Source organism: Alligator mississippiensis, chromosome 5, assembly GCF_030867095.1.
Source record: "Alligator mississippiensis isolate rAllMis1 chromosome 5, rAllMis1, whole genome shotgun sequence".
Classification (NCBI taxonomy): domain Eukaryota; kingdom Metazoa; phylum Chordata; order Crocodylia; family Alligatoridae; genus Alligator; species Alligator mississippiensis.
The window spans coordinates 179,297,961-179,323,714 of NC_081828.1; the positions used below are offsets into that span (position 1 = coordinate 179,297,961).

A 25,754-nucleotide genomic window follows, 5' to 3' on the forward strand; every position below is an offset into this window, starting at 1 on the left:
AGAAAGGAAACTCCAGTTTCCGTTATTTCCCATACTCCCTCAGGCACTAGGGAAGGGATGACCCTTCTTTTTGATGTTGCTGCTCCTAGTGGAAAGGGGAGGCCAAACAGTACAAGGGAATGTGAGGAGAAAAGGAGGCTGTTTCTGCTCTGTTTTCCCCAAATTTTTGTTCTGACACTCGCTTCTGTTCCACCTTTGTTATATATCCCCATAACTACATGTCAATTACTGCACTGCTGGAGCATCTGCTCCTCAGTTTGCAAGTCTTGTCCATGCCCAGCTCCACGCAGAGAAGAGAACTGGGGAGGAAACAGTATGCTGTGCTATACTAAATGGACAGCTAATGACTTCTGTATCAAGGATGATTATTGACAAAGAGCCAGAGGCAGCCAGGCGGAAAATTAGGCTGACATATATGGAGAGAAAAAAGTCTATTTATCTTTAAAATAAATAAATAAATAAATAAACCTGATGAATGTTTTTAAAACTTTATTAACATAGGGTTAAGGTTGCCTAACCTTATCTCTTGCCTTCCAAAATGTGGACGATGGCAAATTTCAACTCTCTAAAAACTAGGAAACAGAAAGCTAAGTACTTGCCACTACTCCAGTGCAACCAACTTTGCTATCTATAGCCCACACATTAGCATTCCACATTTCCTTCCACTCAAGTTAGCTCCTCTTGAGTTAGCTAAGAGTGAGAGCTGCCACACTGCAGAAATATTCAAGATTAAATCTTAAATCTTTGCCTTTGTTTATCTCTTTCTAAAGGCAAAACTGAAATGAGGCATAATTGATCTGTCAGGGTGTACATGCAGTCCTTATAGTTCATGGTACCTACATCTACCAGCCTATTTCAACAGTTTCCTCTGTAATTCAGTACTGTCTCAACCAGTGCACTTGTGGTTACAATTCAGAGACAAGTGCTGCAGTTCTGACTGTGGAACACAATATAAACTGGGGGCAGACAAAATACGGCCCCGCAGGTGGTGGCAGCAGCAGTAGCAGCACCAGGTGGGGGCGCTCATGCCTGTTTTGGGTGCTCGTGCAGCATGCAGCTCCAGCCAGCACTGTACATTGTGATGAGGGGTGCAGCCCCTGCTAGGCAGCCCCGGTGCTCTTGCGGCATGGGAGGGAAGCCCTGTGCACTGGAGCCAGCTCCCTTTGCCACCCCTGGCCGCACAGATCCAGGGAACAGGGAAGGCAGCCAGCTCCAGCATGCGGGGCTTCCCTCCTTTGCTGCACGAGTGTTGGGGGCTGTGCATGCATGGCAGGGAGCACTGGTGATAGAGACTGCCCAGCAGGGGATGTGCCTCACTGTGATGTGCAGTGCTGGCCAGAACTGCACCCCACCAGGCACCAGCACTGGGCATGAACACCCCAAGTGCCCCCTCCTGCTGCTGCACCATGGGGGGAATGCAGAGGATGTTCCCCACACCCCTCCACCCTGCCCCCATAGCCCCCCACATATATACACCCCCCAACATACCCTGTGACCCCCCCACCTCCTTATAACCCCCCGCTTTTGAGTTATGCAATCACCTCTACATACACTACGCAAACACAAATCATGACAAAACTATTTTTTGTAATAAGATTAAAATATGTCATAGGTGTTTGATTTTTAGTGTATGATTTGATTATTTTTCTGGTTCCAAAATGGCACCCCCAAAAGGAGTATTTCCAGGAGGAAAAGGGGAGGGATTTCCAGTGGCAAAGGTCAGGGGTTAGGGGTGGTATGTCTAGTCCCAATATGGTGACCAGGGGGTGGGGCAACTATCAAGGGGCAGGGCTACCTATGCAGCCCTCAAGCTAACCAAACCTCCTTAAGCTGCCCTCCATCCAAAATAATTGCCCAACCCTAATATAAACGGTAGCCCTTTAATTTAATTGTTCCTCAAGTTGTCTTATTGTAGCCCCTTGCTGAAGCATTCCCAGTGCCTGTGTGCCAGCATCAGGATAAAGATTTAAGATAGTTTTTGGGGGATGGCACGTAACTCTCTCTCTCATGGAAGTCCACATTTAACTTTGTAAAACAGTTAATAAGGTTTATATAAAGTGTAAAATAACTGAAAATTCAATAAAATGTATTTTATAAACTGTCTAGTTCATGTGAAGAAATGTAAAACACAGTAACTTTTAAAAAAATCTTGTTCCATGTCAATTGTACACACTGCTGTAGTGTTTAATAACAAAGGAATTGCTACAATGGAACAGAGCAGTGATTAAACTAGAGTACTGGCTACCTGAATACTGTATTTTCTCCTATACAATACACTCTTCTCCTCTCTCCCTGCCCCCAATCAGTATTTAAGTGGGGAAGCTATTTTCTTCTCTGGAAAAGGAGCACGCCTGGAGACTGTGCTCAGCATACCAGTTTGTTGCTTGTTGCAAATTTATGGTTTTGGAGTTTTATTGGTCTTTTTATACCTCCAGCAATGTACTGGTACAACTATGAACACCTCAAGGAGGGGCTGTGCAAGAGATATGACATGCATGAACCAACATTTATGATGTGTTTTGCATCAGGGGCTATATCTGGATCTGTAAGTCTACTTTTTTGTTACTACTATTTTATAGTAATATTATTTTATATAAAGCATGAATAAACTACCCGTCATTCATTGAGAGATTATATATATTAGCAAAGAAGTGTATGATATTGTCTACATAGTGGGCACGTCTGCATGTGCCCATATGGTGCAGTAACATCCATTATTGCATCATGCTGGTGGCACATGGTTATTTTTAGCTGCTGCGTCAACGTAGCGACACACTATAGCAAGGGAGCACGTTGCTATGGCAACATACCTGTGGCATCACACTTTGTGTGTCTCTCGTGTAGACACACCCACTGTGAGTGTTTTTAAGTAGGGGTCAGTAACCTGTGGCACTTGGGCCAGATCCAATCCAGGGAGCCTTTTGCTCTGGACCACAGACATGCAACATTCAGCAGTGGAAGGATTTGGCAGCAGTCACTTTTCTGTGCCACCCTGGGTAAAAGCAGTGGCAGTGGCTGGGTCCTGGCACCTGTCCACCTGCCTCTGACCCAAACTGGTTCAGTCTGGCCTACAGCTTTGAAAGGCTGCCAACCATTGCTTTTGAGCAGAAGAAACTTGCCGTCAGCTATGCAGACCGTGCAGATTATCTATTGCTGAAATACCTGACCTGCAGCTGCTTTTATTTCTGAGTGCAATGTATTTTGGAAATATTTAATTAAATAACATAGGTGTAAAATGGGGGAGAAAGCCCCATATCTTATATTTGCATACATAGCTGCAGGTGGGGAGGGCAGGCAGCTGCTGCAACTCTGACTCTGGTTCATGGCAGCTGCCTGCCCCACTCCTCTTGCCCTCTTGCCCTCTGCAGATTCTGCTCCCTACCCCTGTCCAACACCTTCTTCCCCCTTACTGTCAGTCACAACTCAGCTCTGGCTGGGGCTGGAGCCCCTCCCAGGCACAGAGTATAAGGAAACTCTGTCCCCTGCCCAAGCCAGTCAGCAGCACCAACACGGCTGCATGGATCCTGCCTGGCCAATCAGCAGTGCTGGCACTACTGCATGTCCGGCAAGGGCTGCGCTTCCACCAGCTGTTATTTGGGGGGGGGGAGTTGGGGGGAGGGAGGGAGAGAAGAAGCAGAGACTAGGGAGTGGAGGGGGCAGAGGCTGTGGGAAGCTGGGGGTAGGGGGATGCAGATGGCAGGGAAGACAGGAAGGCTGCAGAGGGAATAAGTGGGGAGACATAGGGCAAGGAAGCTACTTGACTTCCCCCCAGCCACTGCCTTCCATGCTGTACCAGTTGGAGGTGGGGATGAGTGCAAGACAATCCTCTGATCCTTAGGTTCTACACCTGGAAAATTGTAACAAATGTATAAATTTTCCATATATGGAATCTAATTATTGGGCTTGTCTTAAATTCAGGGTCATCTTAGATTCAAGTAAATGTAATATTTCTAATGAAGTGGTATTGCTAATGAAGCTAGTTTTGACAAGGCATGTGCTAAAATATAGCATCCTTCCCTGAGTTGTTTACAATGTAAAGCCCGTCTCCCCAGCTGATTAACTAGTACAGAGCCCTGCACCCATTCATAGTTCCACTGACTTTAGTAGAAGTCTGAATGAGTGCAGGAATACTTGCTGTTGGTTCCCATTTCAGGAAGGGGGCTTGAAAGAGACAACTGAGAGGACACGTTCAGAATGCAGGAGGAAATATCACATTTGAATTCTTTCTGCTTGTGGATCTTGCCCAAACGGAAGCTGTCACTTGTGCATACTGTTGTTGTAAGCCATTTGCAGAGATGAGCAGCATTCTTCCAGAGATTTCAATATATCATAAGTAAACAATTTCGTCTTAGTCCTGGATTAAGTCCACCTCCAGCTGTCAAGGCCTTCTTTCCAAACTAGTTGTGAAGGATAATCCAGGACAAATTATCAATTAATGACAAATGGAAATTTTGAGGAGTGCTAGGTTCGGTAGAAAAGGATTAAGAGTGACTGCTTTGGTTACAATCCTTTTCCTTTTGGAAGGAATCTTAGATCTTTAAAGGTACAACTGTATATTATTAATATTTCATACAATCTAGGTTTTCTAAGCAGCTATACTAGATTGAATATTCAAATTAAATGCAATTATGGCTTGCTTCATTGACTTGTTAGCTGATATGCTAAATTGCAATAGCAAATCTATTTTTAAATTATAACCAGCTACAAAGATCTCGTTGGGACAACTACAAAAATCACGAAGTCTGGTCTGACATTAAGCTATTATATCTGTAAATGTATAAATAAAAATGAAATCTATTATAAATGATCAATTAATATTATTCTAATAGATTGCAGCTCTTTTAACTTTACCTTTTGATGTGGTGAAAACACACAAGCAGACTCAACTTTGGGAATGCGAGACCTTAAATAGTAAGTTCCTTGGAATCAGATTTCTGAATGTTCTTTACATTTTACATTAAATTAAGAATTATTCCCCTTTCTCATTCCACCCCTGAAATGGTGAAATTCTCCCTGGAACAGGCGGCTTAAATAAATACATTTCATTGCTTTAGTAAGGAGGTGTAGAGCTTTTTGTTTGCTTTTATATACTTTTGCTTGTTGGCCAACAGAAAGATGAGGAACCTTTACAAGTAATGTGTTTGTGCTGGTTGGATTGTTATAATTTTTAATGGGGACTTTAGAAGGGAAGACAAGGAAAAGATTTAAAGTGCATCTCCAAGCTCTGACAATAGCTCTCTCTTCTTTTCCAAACTGTTAGCATTTCTGGAATGCTTCTGGGGAAACTGCTGTTTGATGTGTGTTAATGATTTGCAGGAGTGAAAAGATAAGAGACTGGTAGTACTGTTTTGTTTCATAAAAACTTATAGAAGGGGGTGTCAAAGTCATCTGACCTATATAGTGCAGGAAATTTGGCAGTTGAATTTTAATTGCTAAGTTCACAGAGCTTCAGCAACCTCTGTTTCTACTGCCACCTAATTTCTGGCCCCATGGGCCACATGACATGGCTCTGCACTTTGAATTCTCCCCATGGGATGGATAACAAGTCCATGGGACAGATCTTTGACAACCCTGCTGTAGAACAATGGGAACAAGGAGTATGCTGTTGGAATTGGGCAGTATGAGCTCTGATTACTATATATTTTTCCAGGTTGACTATGATTTACATATGCAAAAACTGAACATGAATAGTCCTTTGTGGACAAAGCTTTGGAGTGGATATGAATAACTTGATAAAAATATTTCCATATGTAGCTCTGCTACTGTTTTTCAAAATATATGTATATCTTGATCCATCCACTCTCTTAGAAAATAGAAGCATCAGCAGTCTAGCCCTAGCAGTTTAGTATTTTCCAGTTTTTGAATGCAATTAGCTTTTCTTCTTTAGCTTTTTAGTGCATTTCAACTAGGAAGGCACTATGTTATGTTCAAGCATTGTATTTTTGATCTTCCCCTTTTACTGCTCCCTTTCAAAGAGAAGAGCAATGAGTAGTGATGGCATAATGGGGAAATATGCAACAGTAGCTACTCCAATAACCTAAAGGAGTAGGTATGAAAGGAAGAATTTTATTACTTCGTCACAGTTAGTTACTACTGCACTTAAAGCTATGACATTCAGTATGTATATATTTTTTTCCCTGTTCATTTTGGGCAAATCAAAACTCCCATCAACTTCAATGGACATTAGATCATTTCTGTAATATTATGGCATAATCAAAAAGCTGAGTCTGTTTTATTAGCAGTCTATTAGAAAATGTGCGAGTAGCACGAGTGGATTAACTACAAAGAATCTTCTAGGAAAAAAACAGTGGGAAATAGTAGAAGTTTCTCTATGTGAGAAACTAACGTTAAACACAAGCACAGAAGAAATAGCTTCTTGGTCCATAGAGAGCTAAGCCTTAAAATTCAAGAAAACATAGATGCCTCAACGCTTATCCCAACTTAGCACATATGAACAGTATGGATAAAATTAACATAAAATGAATTGAAAAATCTGTGACCAACATAACCACTAGTGTATTTTACTGATGCAATGCCCTCTAATTTTCAAGAACATTTTCTATGAATTTTTCTTTGATGGTAATGTTTTTAGTTCATGCTCTCTTTACTGTATTATGCTTAGTATCACAGAGGAAGTCTGCATCAACTTGGACAGTAATGAAGAAAATTGTTGCTGAAAGTGGGTTTACTGGATTATTTGCTGGTAAATTGTAATATCTTTCTAAAATTTTTTGTTTTTCATCTGCCCTATTTTTAGAGTCCCTTCTCATTAACATCAATATCTTTTGCAGACATTTTTTGATTTTATGGTAATTAAAAAGCTATTCCTGCAGCCACATTAGTCTTTTGTGGTTCCTCTTTCTTCTGCACTTTAAGAGATTGATGTTGCGTCTCCAATAGAAGTCTCTCAGGAACTGCCAATTTTTTTGGACCCTACATTCTTTTAATTTGTCTATTCATGGAATCATACCCAGTGTCTTTGTTTTGCTGATTTCCTGCCTTCCTTGATTTAGACTGGTAATAGTCTTATATCACAATCACTTCTTTACTTTACAATACCTTGAATATTTACATCCAGCTCATCCACACTGGCTGGAACCAGATCCAAGATTGAAGGCTCCTTAGTTTTTTCCTTAAGTTTCTGAAACAGTTATCCTCTACACACATTAAAACGTTTTGGACATTTTTTGTTTGTATTATTTTTCTTACAGCTGATATCAAGGAACTTATACCTCCCCTTTGCTGTTAACGGTAGCTCATACCTGAAAAACTTGAAAGATGCTTCACCTAACTTCTCTTTCCAATTCCGTGGTCTACTGTAGACTCCTACCATAACATCACTAGTATTTTTTTTTTCCATTCATCTGGATTAGTTCAACAGATTGGCTGTCCTTTTCTTCTTGAACTTAAGAACAAGTGTATTTACATTTTTGACATATAGTGCGTTGCTTCCTTTTTTTCTTCCCTTACTTGTCTTTCTGGAACAAGCCATGCCTAGGGACCTACCTAAATCCTGGCAAGACAAAATGATCTTCCTGGGCCACACATGAAACCGATCTTGCGGTCTTTTCTCAGCAAGCCCCCCCACACTTGCTGCTGATTGGCTGAGAGGGAAAACCTGCAGCATAATTAATAGCAAAGTTTGCAGAAATGTCAAATAAATTACTGCATTAATTTAAATCTAATTAAAATACATTATGAATATAAATGTTTACACAATATGAATTGTAAATAATATTTATTAGCATTCTACAAAAAGTTTAGTAATACTAAATAGTGCTAACTTTGATAGAAACAATTCATGTTAGTTGTTAAACATTAGCATGCAGCATTCACCACCAGTTGCAGCTGACATCCTCGGTCTCTGCCCTGCGAACACTTATCAAGACACTGAGATCACACGTTCTGCATCCACTGAATTGGTTGGAATGGTAAGGCAACATTTTGCCAAGTTGTAGAAATGTGGAAACTGATCAGAAACAGACTCGCAAAACAGTCAGTCAAAGACATTTGGCCTCTTTGACAGAGTTCATGTAAGCAGCACATTTCTTCATCATGGTCTTTCTGCCCTCTTGGGATTAATTTCAGGGATTGACTGAAACATGTGAAGCAATTACTCCTGGTAGATAATCTTGGCAAAGCTTGTTCACACATGGGAAACTATTAGCATTTGGCACATCTTTTTTTTTTTCAAGTAGTCCCTCAATTCAGGGTTATCAATTTTCTCCAGAAGAATGTAGGCAGCGGTGAATAGCTCCACTAGTGCAAATGTAGCCTCTCCTTGTCAAAGTACTTTCAGTAGTTCTTTTAAAGATTGAGGCATAGTAGCTCGTTTCTTGTTTTGACCTTCAGCCTCTGCAGCAGCCTTTCATTTTATACGTGATTCAGACTCTAAATGCTAATCAGTGCTGTTTTTCCTCGACACATCCAGAGTTGCTGCACAATGAACTAAACAATGTATTACCATCTGCATGCAAGGTTCCTGTAGGGAAATGCCTTACATGATCCTGAGCTGAAATGTATTTAGCCTTCTTGGATTTCTTTTCATTCATCTTCAGACTGCAGCGTGGCATCTGGCTTCTTCAAAGATGGCATTGAAATCTTCGTTTTCCTGACTGGCACCTTTATTGAGTCTACGTACGTCACTAGCTTAGTCTCTCAATAGCTGTCACTCAAACCATGTTGTCCATGGCTGCAGGGATTGCTGCACTTTCTTTGTATTCTGGAAAGCTTTTATTATTTTAAGGTGATTCTGCACAACATGGTGGGAAATGCCATTTTTTGCAGTGACTGCAGAAATTGTTTTTGTAGTTTCCATGAAAATCGCAAAACCATGCTTGCTTTAAGTAGGTCCCTAGCCATACCCCCCTCGGTGTTGATAGTCCAACCATGGGAGTTGTCAGCTGAACTCTGTAACTCTTATTAAATCATAGTTTTCTACACATACCTCTGGGACTGATTGTGTACCTGCAAACCCATATGCTCAAGTAGACTTACTGGGAGAACTATCAGCCAAAGAGCTCAAATACCCCGAGTCAGAAATAGGGTAACTTTTAAAACAAAATATATATATTTAGTTTGTCTTGTTTCTGATCCCCACCTGACCGTCCCTGTGCCACCCATGTGACAACTGGAGGTTGACAGGTCAACCTTAAATTCACATAAAATATGCACCCACAAGGCAGGAATCTGTCCTACTGTACTCACTTTCCCTATTTCCCATTCCACACACTGCCCGGATTACTCCTTGTTCTTCTGTATTTGCTCAATGATTATTCCCTCTTCCCACTACTCCAAGTTCCCCAGCTTACCTTGTGTCTGTACTCCCAGACTAATGTAATTCCACCAGTTGCCAAAATCCTCAGACAGGTTTCAGCAGCTGCCCATACCTCCAGCAGAGGGGTTCTCTTGGCTTCTGTACTCATTTAACAGAACAGAGGTGAGGCTGCCACTTCATTGGGTGGTTGGGGGGACTCCACTCTGCTGCCCTTTTTGGAGTGTACAGAAGTGCCTTGATTACTACAGGAGGCTGCCACCCAGGCTGCCACTCTTACACCCAAGTGGGCAAACTGCAGATTGCAGGTAGCTGCTCACAGTCATTAGAACCACAAAAACTAGTCCAAAACCAGAGCGCCTTCCATTTTGGGCAACATTGTTAGGTCCTAGGGACAGCTTGTGTAATGTTACACATGTGCTTAGGTGTTTGCAAGGCTGTGGCCTGCAGGCTTATTATGCAAGGATAAGTTAATATACTGCTTCACTTACTGCACAGCATACAGCTCTACATTCTATAATCAAGTAATATTGATTGATAATTAGGAAATAAACCTTTTTTTTTCTGCAGGTGTTATTCCCCGGTTGATTAAAGTTGCTCCTGCTTGCGCCATCATGATCAGCACATATGAATATGGGAAGGCCTTCTTTCGTAAATTAAATAAGAAACAAATGGAAAACAATTAATACAGTCTCTCAAGATTGCAGCCACAACCTAGCTGTACAATGTGAGCTGTGCCAAGTTTGACTTATGTCTAAGATTCAAATATTCCAAAGTAACTGAATTAAAATTCAGCCAGGATGTCCAGCAACCAGGCAAAACTCCATTTGCTTAGATTTTCATCAGAGCTAAATTTGGTCCTGTTTCAGAATTTAAGAATGCGTGAGAACAATGTCTTCTGTGTCATCAGTTAAACTATCCTGTGAATTCTCCAAGAGAGAACAAAGTCTAAGGAAGCAAGCTGACTGTTTTACAAGCCATCTTTAGAGCCACCTAAGGGGGAAAAATTAAGATTGGTCAGAGTACTGAAATAATATATGCAGATGCTCTTAAAGGGGGAAAATAATCTGTCAGTGGATGCAAGACTGGTACAGAATATGATCATTTCTGGCTTGCATTTTTGTATTTCACCGCTGTTAGATGTAGTTATGCTCTAAGAATCTATTAGGATTGACAGTATGTAAACACAGAAAAGGACAAGTCCTTTCCTGTTTAATCATGTACTTAGAAATGTTTAAATGGTCTCTTCAAACAGGGCTTTTCTTCCAAAAATAATGTGAAGTATTTCCTCAGTGTTTGAGTGGAACTGTGTGGAAGAAGTTACCACTAGGTAGCCTTAAAACAGAGCCCTAGGAATGTTTCAGACAGACACAGCATGTGTACAGTTTGAAAATTGTTAAGTAATAATATACTTGAGATTACAAATGCAACTGTTAGCAATCCAGTGGTCCTGAAGATTAGAAATAATTTTACATGGCAGAATCTTAACATTTAAATATTCATTTGTTTGTCATGTAACTTTGGTTCCATGACAGGGACTTACTTTAAAAATGAACAAATTATTAGTTTGTTTTTGATTTCCACTTTTAGAAATATTTCCAATAAAAACTTAATCCTAAACCAGGAAAGTTCAGGGGAAGCTTTAAAGAAATGCAGGTAATAAAAGTGTGGGGCATGTGATGGTTAAAGTCACTTAGTTGAGTTATACACACACTAGTATCTGAACTGTAGTGGTAATTCTGCTGATCAGTTTTTTTAATATATCAGATATTTTAGTTACATGATCATAGTACATTAAAAGATGTTATAAGCTTAATTCCACTTCCAGAACACATGACAGCCACAGTCTAGTTCTGTATTCTGGCCTCATCATTGTTGATCAAAACTGGGGTAAAAGATAAGAAACTTGAAAGCAGCAGTGAGACCATGAGCTAAGAATCCTCAGCTAATCTATGGCTCTGTAGATTTTTTTCCTTCCTTTTAATGCTAGATTGCCATTTGTCCCCATATGTATGTTGCAAGCTTTTTGTTAATATGCTTGCATGCACAGTATTACATCATAGGTTTCCTAATGACAAAGTAGTGCCTGTACTGTTCCCAGATTCCACTTATCTGAGGTAGACCCCATGTCTGAGGGGGCCAAGCAAAAAGTGCTTTCCCTTGGGGAAAAACAATCTTGCATCATTAAGTTACTAGCCATCAAAAGGGGTAGGATGCTGCAAGTCATTTAACTACTGTACTATGTAGTATACGGCATGTGTACTGGGACAGAGATTTGACCTCCGATTAGAGATTTGTAAAGAATTGTTTCTCAGGATAAGTTACACTTTACTATGAAAAGAAGTAGCACTTTATTGTGATTGATATATTTTTCATAAAAATGTGAAACATTCTAATCTTCAACATGGAAGTAAAAGACTGTAACAGATATTAATCGGAATGGAAATGAATGCATTTACTAGTTATGTACTGGGGATGAAAATGTTAAATGTTTAATAAAATATTTTCTGATTTTTTCGATCCTGTGTACATATGGATAATTCATTCTCAGCATGGAATCCTGAACCAATCTAAAATATGAATGCCTAATTAATACTTCTGAGGCTTATAATGCACTTAATGATTTTTTTTAAGCTACTGTGTTTTATAGACACTTAACAAATGTCTAACCCTAGACTTCATGCAAATGCATGTTCTAATGAAATTCATTTTTTACACAATTTTGTAAAAGAGGAGAGAGTGGCTTTAGTTGGATAACAGAAAACAGTAACATTCCAAGGAACTCAGTGAAGACTGTAGAATGCATATGTTGACAGTGAATGACAGCTGCTGGGTCAGTTTGGGGTTTTTTTTATTTTATAGATTAATAGATTGTAAGGGAATGGAAGGGACCTCGCAAGAGCATCAGGTCCAGCCCCCCTGCAGTAGGCAGGAACCGCAACTGGGGTCAAGTGACCCCAGTGAGGTAACTGTTCAGTTTCCTCTTGAAGACCTCCAGTGTAGGTGATTGTACCACCTCTGGAGGGAGTTTATTCCACAGTGTGGACACCCCAACTGTGAAGAAGTTTTTCCTAGGGTTAAGCCTGAAACGGTCTTCCAGGACTTTGTGGCCATTACTCCTAGTTTTCCCCTAGGGTGCCCTGGTGAACAGTTGTTTGCCAAGCCCTTGATGTATTCCCCTGAAGTAGTGGGGTAAGCTGCTACCAAGTCCCCTCTCAGCCTTCTCTTTTTTAGGCTGAAGAGGCCCAAGTCCCTCCGCCCTTCCTTGTATGGTTTGTCTTGCAAGTTTCTGATCATACGGGTGGCCCTTCTCTGGACTCTCTCAAGCTTTCCCACATCCCTGTTGAAGTGTGGCACCCAGAATTGGATGCAGTACTCCAGCTGTGCTCTCACCAATGCTGACTAAAGTAGAAGAATCGCTTCCTTGGTTTTGTTTGAGATGCATTGGTTGATGCATGACAGAGTATTGTTTGCCCTGGCTACAGCATCGCACTAATGGCTCACGTTCATACTATGGGTCTATTCTTATCCCTAGGTCCCTTTCAGTCGTGGTGCCAGTCAGTTTGGCACCACTGAGCCTGTAAGTATGTTGGGGATTGTTTGTCCCCAGATGGAGAACTTTATACTTCTCAATGTTGAACTTTATCTGGTTCCAATGTGCCCAACTTGCCAGCCTGTCCATGTCCACCTGCATCTGCAGCCTACTTTCAAATGTGACCATGCTCCCCCATAACTTGGTATCGTCCACAAACTTGGCCAGTAAGAAAAATTAAATTAGGATCAAGACCTAGGGAGAACTTCCACTGATTTCAGTATAAAATGGTATATATCCACCATCTTAATTTAACTGAAGCATTAGTTCGGAGGCTTAGAGTAGGGATAGGCAACACCCAGCACACATGCCAAAGCATGGCATGCGAGGCCATTTTACTCAGCACACCTCCGCCCACCTGGGCTCTGGGCAGCTGCTGCCAGCCATGGAGCCCAGGCTGCTCCTAGCAGGTGGCTGGGTGACTGCAAGCTTTGCTGCAACCAGCCCAAGTTCCACTGCTAGCAGCTGCTACCTAAAGCCTGGGCTGGCTGCAGGGGCAGCACCAGCCTCCTCCTAGTGGAGGCGGGGGCTGTTGGGGGAGGGGGAACTAGGGTGAGCTCAGCTATGCAGGGTGGGAGACAGTGGTCCTGGTGGTGCTGAAGGAGTGGCTACAGGCGGGGAGGGGCTAAGGTGAATTTTGGGGTGGCTATAGCCCCCCCAAGTCTCCCTGACTGCTGGCCCTATGCACCAGACTCAGAGCCCCAGCTGGGCTTTGTGCCAGTGGCAGCTACAGCACCCCTCTGGGTGTAGGGAGAGGCCTGAGAGTGCACGCGTGTATGCTGCTGGGTTGTGGTGCCCAAGCCCCACCCTGACCCTGCACCTCAGGGCAGATGATGGGGGAGGGGTCTGGGGTTGCGTTGCCTCAGGCCCCTCCCCTGCTTTCTGCCCAGAGGGGTGCACGCAGCCCTAGGTGACATGTAGGGGGGAACATGTGGGGCACTGGTACCCCCTCTAACAGCAAGTGCTCCTGTTGGTAGGGGGCATGGAGAGTGCTAGTGCCCCCCCGCTAAAATTGTGTAACCGGTTGCTGGGGGACCAAACTCGAGAGGCACCAGTCGCCCATGTGCAGCCACTGCAGTTTCTCTGCATTGCAGTAATTCAGAGCTTCCTTCATTCTGAACCTAGGTATTCTCTCCTGGTCTTACTTCCAAACTTACACAACTGCTCTGTTCCACTGATACTAATCCTTGCCCTCCTGCTGACTTTCTACAGTTAAGTGAATTTATGCCATTTGTGCTACTTCAGTATCTAGAGCTACCGCAGTACATCAGTCGAATGGTCCTTGTTAAGTGTCTTGTCTTCAGCAGCATGCTTCAGAGACAGGTACAAGAAATGCCTTAGTATAAAATAGCAGAGCATTCTTTTTATTGGTTGACCTTATGCCCCAAAGCAAATTTTAAACAAATGCTCCCACCCAACTTAGTTAAAGTATGGAAATCAGTTAATCACAAATGTCCAATAAGCTTTCAAACACTGTTAAACTCTTAGCTTCAATACCACCTTGTGACATTGCCCCAGTCTTTGGAGCTCATTAAACCATCATTTCCTTTCCTGGTTTTAATATAAACATTCAGTGGTTGCATTGGTTTAGTCAGAAACATTCATTTTCACTGTATGAAATTCTTTATTAAATGGATTTTCTGTATCAAAGAATCCAGAATGATGCATTAAAATTAAAAAGCCAAGCTCCCTCATTTATCAATTAAGAGTCTAAAATAGATGCTGAAAGTTCACAATATGGACCACATATTAAGAACTCACAATTTCCTATTACTGACTGTACAATGTCCTTGTAGCAATTACAGCAATTATGTAAATGTTAAAGCACTAATATACTTTATTTATTATTAATAAACTGCTTTTCAAGGATGGAAGAAAGGAAGAGAACCATGCCTGACCAAACTGATTACCTTCTATGATGAGATGGCTGGTGGACACAGACAGACCAGCTCATGTGGTATAACTTGACTTTAGCAAGGCTTTTGATATGGTCTCAAACAGCATCCTTACAGGCAAGCTAAAGTAGTACGGGTTGGATGAATGGACTGTAAGATGGATAGAGAACTGGCAGGTTCATTGAGTTCAGTACGTAGTAATGAATGTGTGGCAGCCAGTATCAAGTAGAGTACTCCAGGGGTTGGTCCTGGGGCCAATTTTGTTCGATATATTCTTCAACCATCTGGAGGATGAGATGGCGCGCACCCTCAGCAAGTCTGCAGACGATACCAAGCTGGGGGGAATAGATACACTGGAGGGTAGAGCTAGGGTTCAGCGAGACCTTGATAAATTGGAGGACTGGACTAAAAGAAATCTCATGAGGTTCAATAAAGACAAGTGCAAAGTCCTGCACTTAGGACAGAAACAATACTATGCATCAGTACAAACAGGACTGACTGACTGGCTGGCTGAGAAGTAGCTTTGCAGAAATGGACCTGGGGTTTAGAGCGGACAAGAAGGTGGATACAGCCAAGTAGCTGAACTAGCCAATAGTGTGCCCTTGTTGCAAAGAAGGCTAACAGTATACTGAGCTGTATTAGTAAGTGATTGAGGGAAGTGATTATTCCCCTCTATTGGCACTGGTGAGGCCACATCTGGAGTACTGTGTCCACTTTTGGGCCCCCCTCTACAGAAGACATAGTGAAATTGGAGAGAGTCCAGTGGAGGAAAACCAAAGGGGTGGACAGCCCCAGCAGGCAGCGGCAGGGGTGCTCCTGCCCAGCGCAGGTGCTGGTGCCTGATGGCACGCAGCTACAGCCAGCCCTGCACATTGCGGTGAGGAGTGCGGCCCATGCTAGGCTGCCTGTCACCAGCACTCCCCTCTGCACATGTGCTGCCCCTGCACTTGAGTGCCATGGGAGGGAAGCTCTGGGTGCTAGAGCTGGCTACCTGCACTGCTTCCTGCTGTGCAGATCCTGGGACTCTGCTGGAAGTGGAGGGGAGCCCTGGCCCCTGCAGACTCCCAGGACCTGTGCAGCAGAAAGCAGCAGAAATTAGGCAGCTCCAGCGCCTGGAGCTTCCTTCCTGTGGCACATGAGTGTAGGGGCTACGCATGCATGATCGGCAGCACTGGTGATAGAGATGGCCCAGCAGGCGCTGTACTTCCATACCATGATGTGCAGTGCAGACTGGAGCCACATGCTGCTGGGCACCAGCACCCCTGCCTGCTGGTGCACCATGGGGGGAGTGCAGGGATCCTCACACCCCCACCCTCCCTCACCCCAAATACCACACCCACATCCTACCCCCAACAACACACCAACATACCCTACTGACCCCCCACACAACCACACCCCCTCAAACCCCTAACACCTCCCCACACTCCCATCCCACCCCACCCTACACACACACCTCACCATACACCCCTGCACACAATATACAAGAGTAACAATTTATTGAGTTATTATGCATTCACGTTACATAATGTGAATGCATAATAACTATATACGTTACATCAATACAAATCATAAAAACAATTTTTGCAATAAATTTAAAATATGTTATAGTAGATGTTTGACTTTTATTGTATGATTTGTTTTTTTTATGGTTCTGTGATGGCAACCCCTCTCCCAAAAAGTGTATTTCCAGGGAACAAGAAGAGGGACTTCCAATGGCAAAGTTCAGGGTTAGGGGCAGGACTTCCAGTCCCAAATTAGTGACTAGAAGGAGGGGCAACTGTCAAGAGGTGGGGCTGCCCATGCAGCCCTCCACCCAAAATAACTGTCCACCCTTGAGCTAGACTGTTCTCAGTGGTGGCAGATGGCAGAACAAGGAGAAATGGTCTCAAAATGCAGCAAGGGAAGTTTAGGTTAGATATCAGGAAAATCTCTGACCAGGAACATAGTAAAGCACTGGAACAGGCCACTCACATGTGGAATCTCCATCCTTGGAGGTTTTTAAGACCTGGCTAGACAAAGCCTTTACTGAGATGATATGGCTGGGGATGGTCCTGGCTTTGAGCAGAGGGCTAGACAAAATGACCTCCTGAGGTTCCTTCCAGCCCTAATTTTCTAGAAAAAAAACATTATAACAAAACAAGATATAGATACTGGATCAAAAGTTAGCAATGAAAATTGAAAGGTCATCTCAAATAGACGGCCCTCACAGATCTACGTGCATGACAAAATTTTAAGTGATGGTATCTCACCACACTAAAACATTTTTATAGTACAGGAATGGCTAAATCTTTGGAGAGAGAGTGTGGCCAGATGGGAGGTTCTAGCACATATGGTGGACATGTGCTAGAATCAAACTGTTCTGGAAAAAGATTGGAGACATGATAAAGAAAACAGGATACTAGCTATCGGATAAGCCTTTAGTATTCCCCGTAAGCAGGAACCTACCAAAATCACAGAGGAAATAGAGTGTGCAGCAGCATGTTCCCCTGCATGCACCTTCCTACCTGCCACTCCCCTGGCTGCTGATTAGCAAAGGACCCTGCCACTCCCTCATCAGCAGGGAAGCTGAAACCAGAGTTTTAAATATGGCACTGTTTTTGCCTCCCCACCAGTCAGTAGGAAACAGCAGGGCCATCTGGGCACCTCAGCCAATCGGTGGCCGGAGGCAAAACCAGCGCCATATTTAATTTTGCCTCCCTGCTGATCAGAAGCGAGCCAGAAGCAGAGCCCCTCCACCAATCCGAGGGTGGGAGGGGTGCCATGGGGGAACCTGCAATATTAAAGGAGCCACAGCGCACTTCACTTCTGCCATGAATGCAGTAGGTCCCTACCCACGAGAATTCTATTACATATAAGACATATACAAAGGAAATAATAGCTCATCAATTACAACCGCAAAAACCTAGACAAAGTATGATACCCCTAAAATTGCTGATTGGCGTCACAAAGTTTGGGACGTTTTAGTAATTGAAAAGCTGTCATCAAGTCAGTGTTCTACAGGATAGAAAAATAAAATAAGATGCTTACTTAAAATGTGGTGAAAGTCCTTGCAATCTGTTGGAAAAATAATCTTCTTACACCTCCAAAAAAGTCTGAAATTTTTTTTTTTTAATACTGAAGGAGTGCAGTTTCTATGAACTAACAGTCAAAAAATTTGGAATGAATTTGATACCCAAAAGCAGAGATGGGTAGAAGATAGTGGGACTTATTTTATGCAGAATTCTGAGGAAAAGGAGGGATGTGAATTATTAATTAGGTGACATGTAAACATGAAAACACAGAAACTTGACACCAACTATAAAATATAAAATGTCGTTAGCAGAGTGAAGGAATAGAAAAGAACACGAGACTTCCCCTGTGGACATTGAGTTGGATCAAAGGAGCATTGCTGATGGAAGATAAATGTCTGTTTTTATATACACTTTTGGGGATTGAATGTTTCTTTAAAGGTTATATTTTGTTTTTTTTTATAAATTGGATTCATTATAATAAATAGTTAAAAAACAGAATAGTACAAAGATAGGAACTGGTAAGTGATGATAGTACAAAAAAGTTTAATTTACATGCAACAGTTATGATGCACAAGGCAACAAAATACAAATTTAGGCATTTATTTTTGTTCAGATATTTTTGAAATATGGACAGCATTTAGAAGAGAGACATACAGCCAGTTTCCCATGCACAAACATTGACATTTACTAACTACTACTGGTGTGAAACATACTACAGAAAAGACGTACTTATATGACACTGCATGAATTTTACCCTAGTCGCTCCAAAAAGAGAGCCATCAGCTAACATGACTAAAAATCATGATTATAGCCAAAGAACAGGGAGAAGAACTGTTTAGATAACAGCACGCAGACTGCTGAAGTTACCATACATAAACATGGAAAGTTAACTTAACGAAATCCTGATTCCTTTGTTGTTTATATTAAAAATGCATCTTTAGTTTACAAACTAATATTTAATTAATATTGTTTCAAAAAAACTACTGGACTGCCATGACAGAGCAGGGGCTTAGTGCAAGGACCAGGCAATTACTGTATGTGATAACAGGCATTCTGGTAGACCTTAAGAAAAGAGCGCTACTGTTCAAATTGTATTTCAGAAATCATTATAGTTATTTCTGGAGACGTATACTATCACACGCACCATCTACATCTTGCATTGTTCTGTTTGCAGAAATGATTGATTAAATTCCTATTCTTTACCCTGCCAAGCTACAGCAGTAGTGCTAAGGGCAACGTTACAAGAGGCACATTTCTCTGTATGGCTAGTCAAATGAAGCAGGCAGCATAGCAAGTAGTGTCTATTGTAAACAACATCCTGAAAGTAAGCTGTAATTAAGGATCCCTAGAAGTTTTGTAGCCACTCATGTAAACAGTTTATGAAACATCTTTGGCACAACAAAGCATTTCCCTCATGATTAATAAATGCAACACTTGCATGCACTTACATTTTGTTTAAAAAGTTATCAATGGGACTAATAAGCACTACCCTGACTAGCAAAATTCTTAGATAAAGGATTCAGTAAATTTTACAAAGAATTAAGAATATAGTTTGCAATACAAAAATTATTTTGCAAACTTTAAAAAGGGTGGGATCATCTGGAAAGTTTAGTTTTGTTTTAAAATCCTTCCAAATAATTTGTATCAATAGTTTAATCAGTGACAGAATTTTAAAGGATTCACTTTTAAGTGTTACTGAACTGTATAATCAAGCAAATACCTATCAAACTACTTCATGAATGAGAAAAAAAAAGTAAATGTGAGAATTTGGCATTCATTTAGTCAATTATCCAATCTAAATTTAAGTTTTTAAAAAAATGCCCTGAATTCTTCACAAGTAAACATGAAAAGAGATCCCCCCTTCCCTCCCCCCAGCTATAATAAGTCCTAACACTACCCCATTTCTTAGTCCTATTCTTTGACTTTCCTCTACCCTTTGCATTAAGGGAAGATAACGCCAAAAATCAAGTTTACCTACTTTTCACATTGCAAAGTTTTCCCTAAATTGGATTATGCAAATCATTTATCGACTTGCCTTCAAATCCTTTCGTAAGCTTGGAAGTAGCTCTGTTACTCTGTCCCACGATCAAGAAGTAGGGATATATTCTTCATGATGAGAAACTAAATAAACATTGGTCATCTCCAAGTGGCATAATGATAACTGGGATACAAATTTAACACTTAGTCAATGTTTCAAAAGAAGCTGAATAAATCATCTCAGTAGAATAAAATAAACTATTTGAGAATCCACATAAATAATAGAACAAATATACACAAAAAAATTACATTTTTAAACATAAAATATTTAGAAATTAAATATTTATTTACCCGTCAAGAGTGGATTTCATGCCTTTTCTGCAAATGTTGGCAACATGTATAACTGTAGAGAAGTGCTCTGGTTAAGAGCAGAGGGAAGTTATCAGCTCTGGCAGGGTAACACAGATCATGGCAGTTAAATAGAAGGCTAATTTAATCTGGTTTTTTTGTTGTTGATTTTTTTTTTTACGATGTATTAATTCATACCTTTATCGCACAAAATTCTGTACCTGACTGAGAATCTCAAATAATAAAAGGTTTCAAAAAGGAAATCTGTACATTCCTGTTAAAGAAGAACGACAAAGGATGTGATAGATAACACATATTATTTGTGGTTTTTTTAAACACATAATTACAGAAAAAAGGACAAAATAAAGCAGCAGATTCTTTAGCTTGCTTGAATTTTTAAATGTCTTCATAGCAAGTCTAATTATGGAATGTAAATTGAATGCATACAACATAAAACCCCTTCATTACGTATATCTGCTCAGGATGGAGTTAGACCTGGACTTGTCATCTCTGTTGTGGGACTCGCAAGATATTCACTTGATTTCAGACTTGTGAGAGATTTGTAACTTGCTACTGACGTCAGAGAGCCACAGAGACCAAGCAGTGATGGGGTGTCCTCTTTTCCTGTTAAAAAATAAATTAAGCTAATCAGTATTATAGTGCGAGTCTTAACACTAGATTTACCTGAACTCAGGTAACATTGAAGAAGCAGAAATCTAGAAACTCATTTATCACAATGCCACAAATACAACTGTGTGCAAAAATGTATCAAGTAATTTGACAAAGTTCTTTGGGTAAATCTGATATCTTTTATTAGACCAACTGAAATAGTTGGAAAAATTCTTTTGGGTACCAATAACCTTTGTCAGGCTAAGGAAGCATCTGCAGTTGGTCCATGCTCTTTTGTACCTAAAAGCTTACAAAGAATTTTTCCAAATGTCTGAGTTGGTTTCATAAAAGATAATAGATTTACCCAAAGAACCTTGTCTACCTATGTCCTTAGACCAACACGGCTGCAACCTATACCCCTCGAGTAATTTGAGGCATGCAACTATGCCCTATATCAAAAGTGATTTACACAGCTGTGTAATACTACTCCCATAATAACTCCAGTTCACAGCCTTCCTCCACCCCTCCAAGCAGACTATTTGTAGTTTCATGGAGACTTTTTTTCTGATATTTAGCTAAGCCTGCATCTGCTCCTCCTTCAGAGCTGAGGAAGGGCACTTGATGCTTGTCTAACAGCTCTCGCAACGATATAGTTGATCCAATAAAAATATAATACAAAAAAGCCTTGTCCCAGACATTTCCTGACTACCATGGCTACAACATTCCAAACCTACTTCAGTATTAATCACGTATTAATAGCACGTTGCCAGAATAACATTATAACTAGAAGTATGTTGCTTTGAATCTCCACAGAGGAAAAAACATTGAAATCAGTCATTACTATTTTGAACATGTTTCTTTTTCATCCTTCTTAATACTTTCCCATTGAAAAGATACTAGATTTATAGTCCAGGAAGATGGAATCATAAGGTACATTAGTTTGCACAAACTCTCACATACTGTCCTACCATGCCTAAAACCTGATCTGAAATCTAGATGAGGCTAAATGAAGAATATACTCATGTTCCCTATCCTGCTCAGATTGCCAACAGTGGAACTAATTAGTGCCAACTGTAATGATTTACTTTTGATGCAGACACCTGTCCATAAAGATCATCTTGCCTTCCTCCTATGCCAACAGGCACCAAAAAAGCGATGAGTACAGTTTGGGTGACTGTCATCTCGAACTGAATTTGAAAGCTGACAGAAGGCCCAGGAACTTACAAACCAGGCCACCAAAAGGGAGCTACTAATTTTTAGTGCCTGAAGTATGGGTATTCATGTCACCTGGCAGGGGTAGTAGGAATATCAAGATGGAAATGGTTGCTGCTGGGTATTCAGGGTGGCATAGTACCCTCTAAGGCAGCAGTTGGATTTGACAACTGAAAAGTTAGATTTCAACTTCTACAATGACCTTCAACACTTTATACTAGAGGTGCACTGATAGAGATGTTGGGGGCCAATACCAATAGCCGATATTTAAGGAGGCTTATCAGCTGATACTGATCAGATATCCATACAGCTGCCATCAGGTGGTAAGTCCCTTGTGGTAAGCCCCTCCTCACTTCCCTTCTGACTGCCCAGCTGGAGGCAGCTCGCCACACTGCCAGCTCTGCCCCATGCTGCGCTGCAGCTGCGCACAGCACAGGCATTTATTGGCCCCGTCGGGCCAATATCTGATATAGACAATTTTCTTTGTATCAGTACTGATCAGATATCAGATATTTATTGGTGCACCTCTACTTTATACACAAATTTACAAAAGTACATCTTCAAGTCTTCAAGCATTATACAAGTAGTACTGGTTGCTGGGTCACAGGGAAGGTAATACTGAATTGAAATAGTTCATTTTACAAGTACGGATTACTGCAAAACCTGAACAGTATTTAGAGATTAACTTCAAGTATCTGTAAGAGCTCTTAATAGCTTGACAGATCTATTCCTGAATAGATAAGTAAACTGTTGTCAAATGTAGTAAAAAACCCAAACGCTGTTATAAGCATAGAAGAACATGTAACATGTCAGCCCAAAAGGATTATCTTTGCTGAATTATTCTTGGTTGATAATAAAAGATGTGCACAGAACTCTTCTCAACATTAGCCACTGCCAGATCAGCACTGGTAGCTGATTTTTTTCAACTGCTCTAAACCAGCTAAGCTCTGTTTACATAACCCTTTTTAATTATTTTTTTTTAACGGGGGGGGGGAGAGGATGATAGAGCTTGATCATGGCTTTAGCAACGTCCGTCAAACAGAAGGAATTTTACAGATGAATAAAGTTCTCTGTTTCACAAGTTACCCATGGCCAGGTTGTGAGGGAATAAGGAAATCTTTATAGTAAGTTTAGATATTTAAGTATTTCTTAGAATTCTCCTGATTCTTCACATTTACCACAAGGTGGAGCACTTGAATTTTCTGAGAAGCAGAAAGCCTTTCAAAGGAAAGAAGGTTTATGCTAACTGCTGGCTTTCAGTCCCCTCACAGCACCTGATGAAGTAAACCTACTGCTTACAAAAGCTTATGCTATCTATATAGATCTCGTTAGTCTATATGAAACACCATGACCATGACAAACTTCAAGAAAGGAGACAAGTCTGACTGTAGAAATGACAGAGGTATCACTTTGCTGTCCACCACAGGAGAGAACGTGTGCATTGCAAGAACTCTCCTGAACTCTCTCCTTCCACTTGCTGAAGAGCTGCTCCTGGGATCTCAGCGTGGTTTAGGGCATCAAGAGACAACTGACATGATCTTCACTGCTCACCAGCTGCAGGAAAAATGCTGGGAATAACAAACCTCTCCACATGGCCTTCTTTTACCTCATGAGAGCCTTCGACTCTCAACCCTAGAAGTGCTGTGGAGGATCCTTCTGAAGTATGGATGCCCACCAAAATTTGTCACCATTCTTTGCTGGCTCCGTGACAGTATGTGAGTGGTGTTCTCAGTAGTGGATCTATTTAGGCTAAAGACAAGAGTTAAGCAAGGCTGTGTCATCACTCCAACATGCCTCTTGATATTCCTTACTGCAACTCTAAATCTGACCACCAGCCAGCTTCCAGCTGGAAGGGAGCTAAACTACCGAAAGGATGGTAAACTATTTAATCTCAGATGACTGTGAGCCAAAACCAAGACCACCTTGACCTCCACCATCAAGTTCTAGTACACTGATAATCATCGACATCTTTACCAAGGCATACAAGAAAATGAGACTGGCACGTAGCAGTCACAAGAATTAAGGTCCTGCATCAACAAGCTCTTAACGAGCAGTCCCGACCTCCAGTAATTCAGGTTCATGGTGAGACTCTAGAGAATGTTGAGTATTTCCCATATCACAGAAGCCGTCTCTCACAGAAGGCTAACATCTATGAAAAAATCCAACATCGCCTCAAACGTGCAAGTGCAGCTTTTGGACACCTGAGAGACCGGGTGTTTGAAGATTGCAACATCAGATTCAAAACCAAGATCATGGTTTATTAAGCAGTCGTAATCCCCACTTTACTGTATGGAGCTGAGATGTGGACAACGTACAGGAGACACCTAAAGTTGCTGGCAAAGTGCCATCAATGCTGTCTGCAAATGATCCTTCAAATCCAATGGGAGGACACATGCACCAACATTAGCATCCTCTCACAAGCAAACACCATGAGCATTGAGGCAATGATCATCCAACATGAACTGTGCTGGGCTGACCATGCCATCCAGATGTGCAGCTCCAGACTCCCAAAGCAAGTGTTATTCTCCCAGTTCAGTGAAGGTGTATGCTCGAAAGGAGGGCAGAGAAAGCACTTCAAAGATATCCTCAAGGCCAACATGAAAAATTGCAACAGTGACATCAACTCATGGGAGACTTTTGCCCAGGGCTGCCCTGAATGGAGGAAGAGTCTGCTGCAAGAATCTCAGTACTTTGAAATGTCATGATGACAACGGGAGACAGAAAAGCAGAAGTGGCAGAAACAGCGTGTCACGGACTGAGTCAAGAAACCAGAGCACCCACAATAAAACTTGTTGACCCAGCATTGGCCTTGTCAGACCAAGGTCAGAGAGGACCAAGGATCCAGGCTTCCATTTCCCATGGAAAAAAAGAGAAAAAAAACGATTTTCCCTTTTAGCGAGAAACTCACAGATTTCCCCCTTTTGCAACAAGCTCTGCAGGCCAGCAGAGATCCTGCCTGCAAGAGCTGATTGCAAAAGGGGCGAGAAACCCCCAGCCCTGCCCAGAGGAAGAGGGAGAGGGGGAATGACAGCAACCGAGGCTCTCGGTCAGCCCCGGCTCAGCTCAGGCTTGCTCTTTGCCCCTGGAGCCTGTGAGGTAAGTAGGGCTTGCAGGGGGCAGGGGCTCCCTTCAGCAGGGCTGGGGGGCTGCGGGTCATGGCTGGGGGGCACCGGCAGGGCTGGAGGGGACCAGAAGTCAGCCCCGCCCAAGCCTGCAACAGTGCGGGGGCTGGCTTTGTGCTGCTTCTGCTGCAGCAGCCACTGCCTTCTGCTGGGGGCAGGGGGCTGCGGACCCAGGTCCCTGGCCCCACAGCCCTGGCAGCCGGGGGCCCCTCTGGCAGGGCTCAGGGGCAGGGGCTGTGGGGCAAGGGGCAGGGTGGGGTGTACAGGGGGGGAGTGAGGGGCACCAGCAGGGCTGTGGGGGCTGTGGGAGACCTTTAATTTAAGTCACGGATTTGGGGGGGTTTTATCAGAGAATTTGAAATTTTTTTTTATCAGGGAAATCCAGGATCCTTGGCAATGACTCTAAAACTCATGCAAAGCTGGGACCTACTCTCAAAAGTTAAAATACAAAATACTGATGCCAACTGCACAGTGCAAGAGGATGCGAGTTCATGGCTAGGCCACCTAAGAAGAAATAATGAGGCATCCCTTCCAGCTTATCTTACTATATTCATGACGATTTCAAGCAGGCTCCTAGTTGTCTGGTATGTAACCGTGTGAAATGTCTATCTGTGATTAATTAGTATGGTATATATTTCTTTTGCAATTAACTCATGTTATGAACAGAAAGAGTCATTCTCCATATGGGATAGATGTCTCCTCCTGGTTTACTTC

The 25,754-nt window shown here is 42.0% G+C and overlaps 2 protein-coding genes across 7 annotated transcripts in view; one reads left to right on the plus strand and one right to left on the minus strand.

Annotated features, from left to right (window-relative positions):
- SLC25A40 (solute carrier family 25 member 40) overlaps nucleotides 1-11,794 on the plus strand; it is a 40,040-nt gene extending 28,246 nt beyond the window's left edge. The window contains exons 8-11 of the mRNA XM_014603224.3: nucleotides 2,436-2,545; nucleotides 4,830-4,911; nucleotides 6,623-6,703; nucleotides 9,845-11,794. Of these exons, the coding sequence (XP_014458710.1) occupies nucleotides 2,436-2,545; nucleotides 4,830-4,911; nucleotides 6,623-6,703; nucleotides 9,845-9,960 (389 nt within the window). The 3' untranslated portion in view covers nucleotides 9,961-11,794. The remainder of the gene's footprint in view (nucleotides 1-2,435; nucleotides 2,546-4,829; nucleotides 4,912-6,622; nucleotides 6,704-9,844) is intronic.
- Nucleotides 11,795-18,298: 6,504 nt separating this feature from the next.
- Nucleotides 18,299-25,754, minus strand: part of RUNDC3B (RUN domain containing 3B) — a 103,010-nt gene continuing 95,554 nt past the window's right edge. For all 6 annotated transcript variants that reach the window (XM_019497757.2, XM_059729035.1, XM_059729039.1 and 3 more), the window contains one exon: nucleotides 18,299-20,721. In XM_019497757.2, coding sequence (XP_019353302.2) covers nucleotides 20,576-20,721 — 146 coding nt within the window. In that variant the 3' untranslated portion in view covers nucleotides 18,299-20,575. The remainder of the gene's footprint in view (nucleotides 20,722-25,754) is intronic.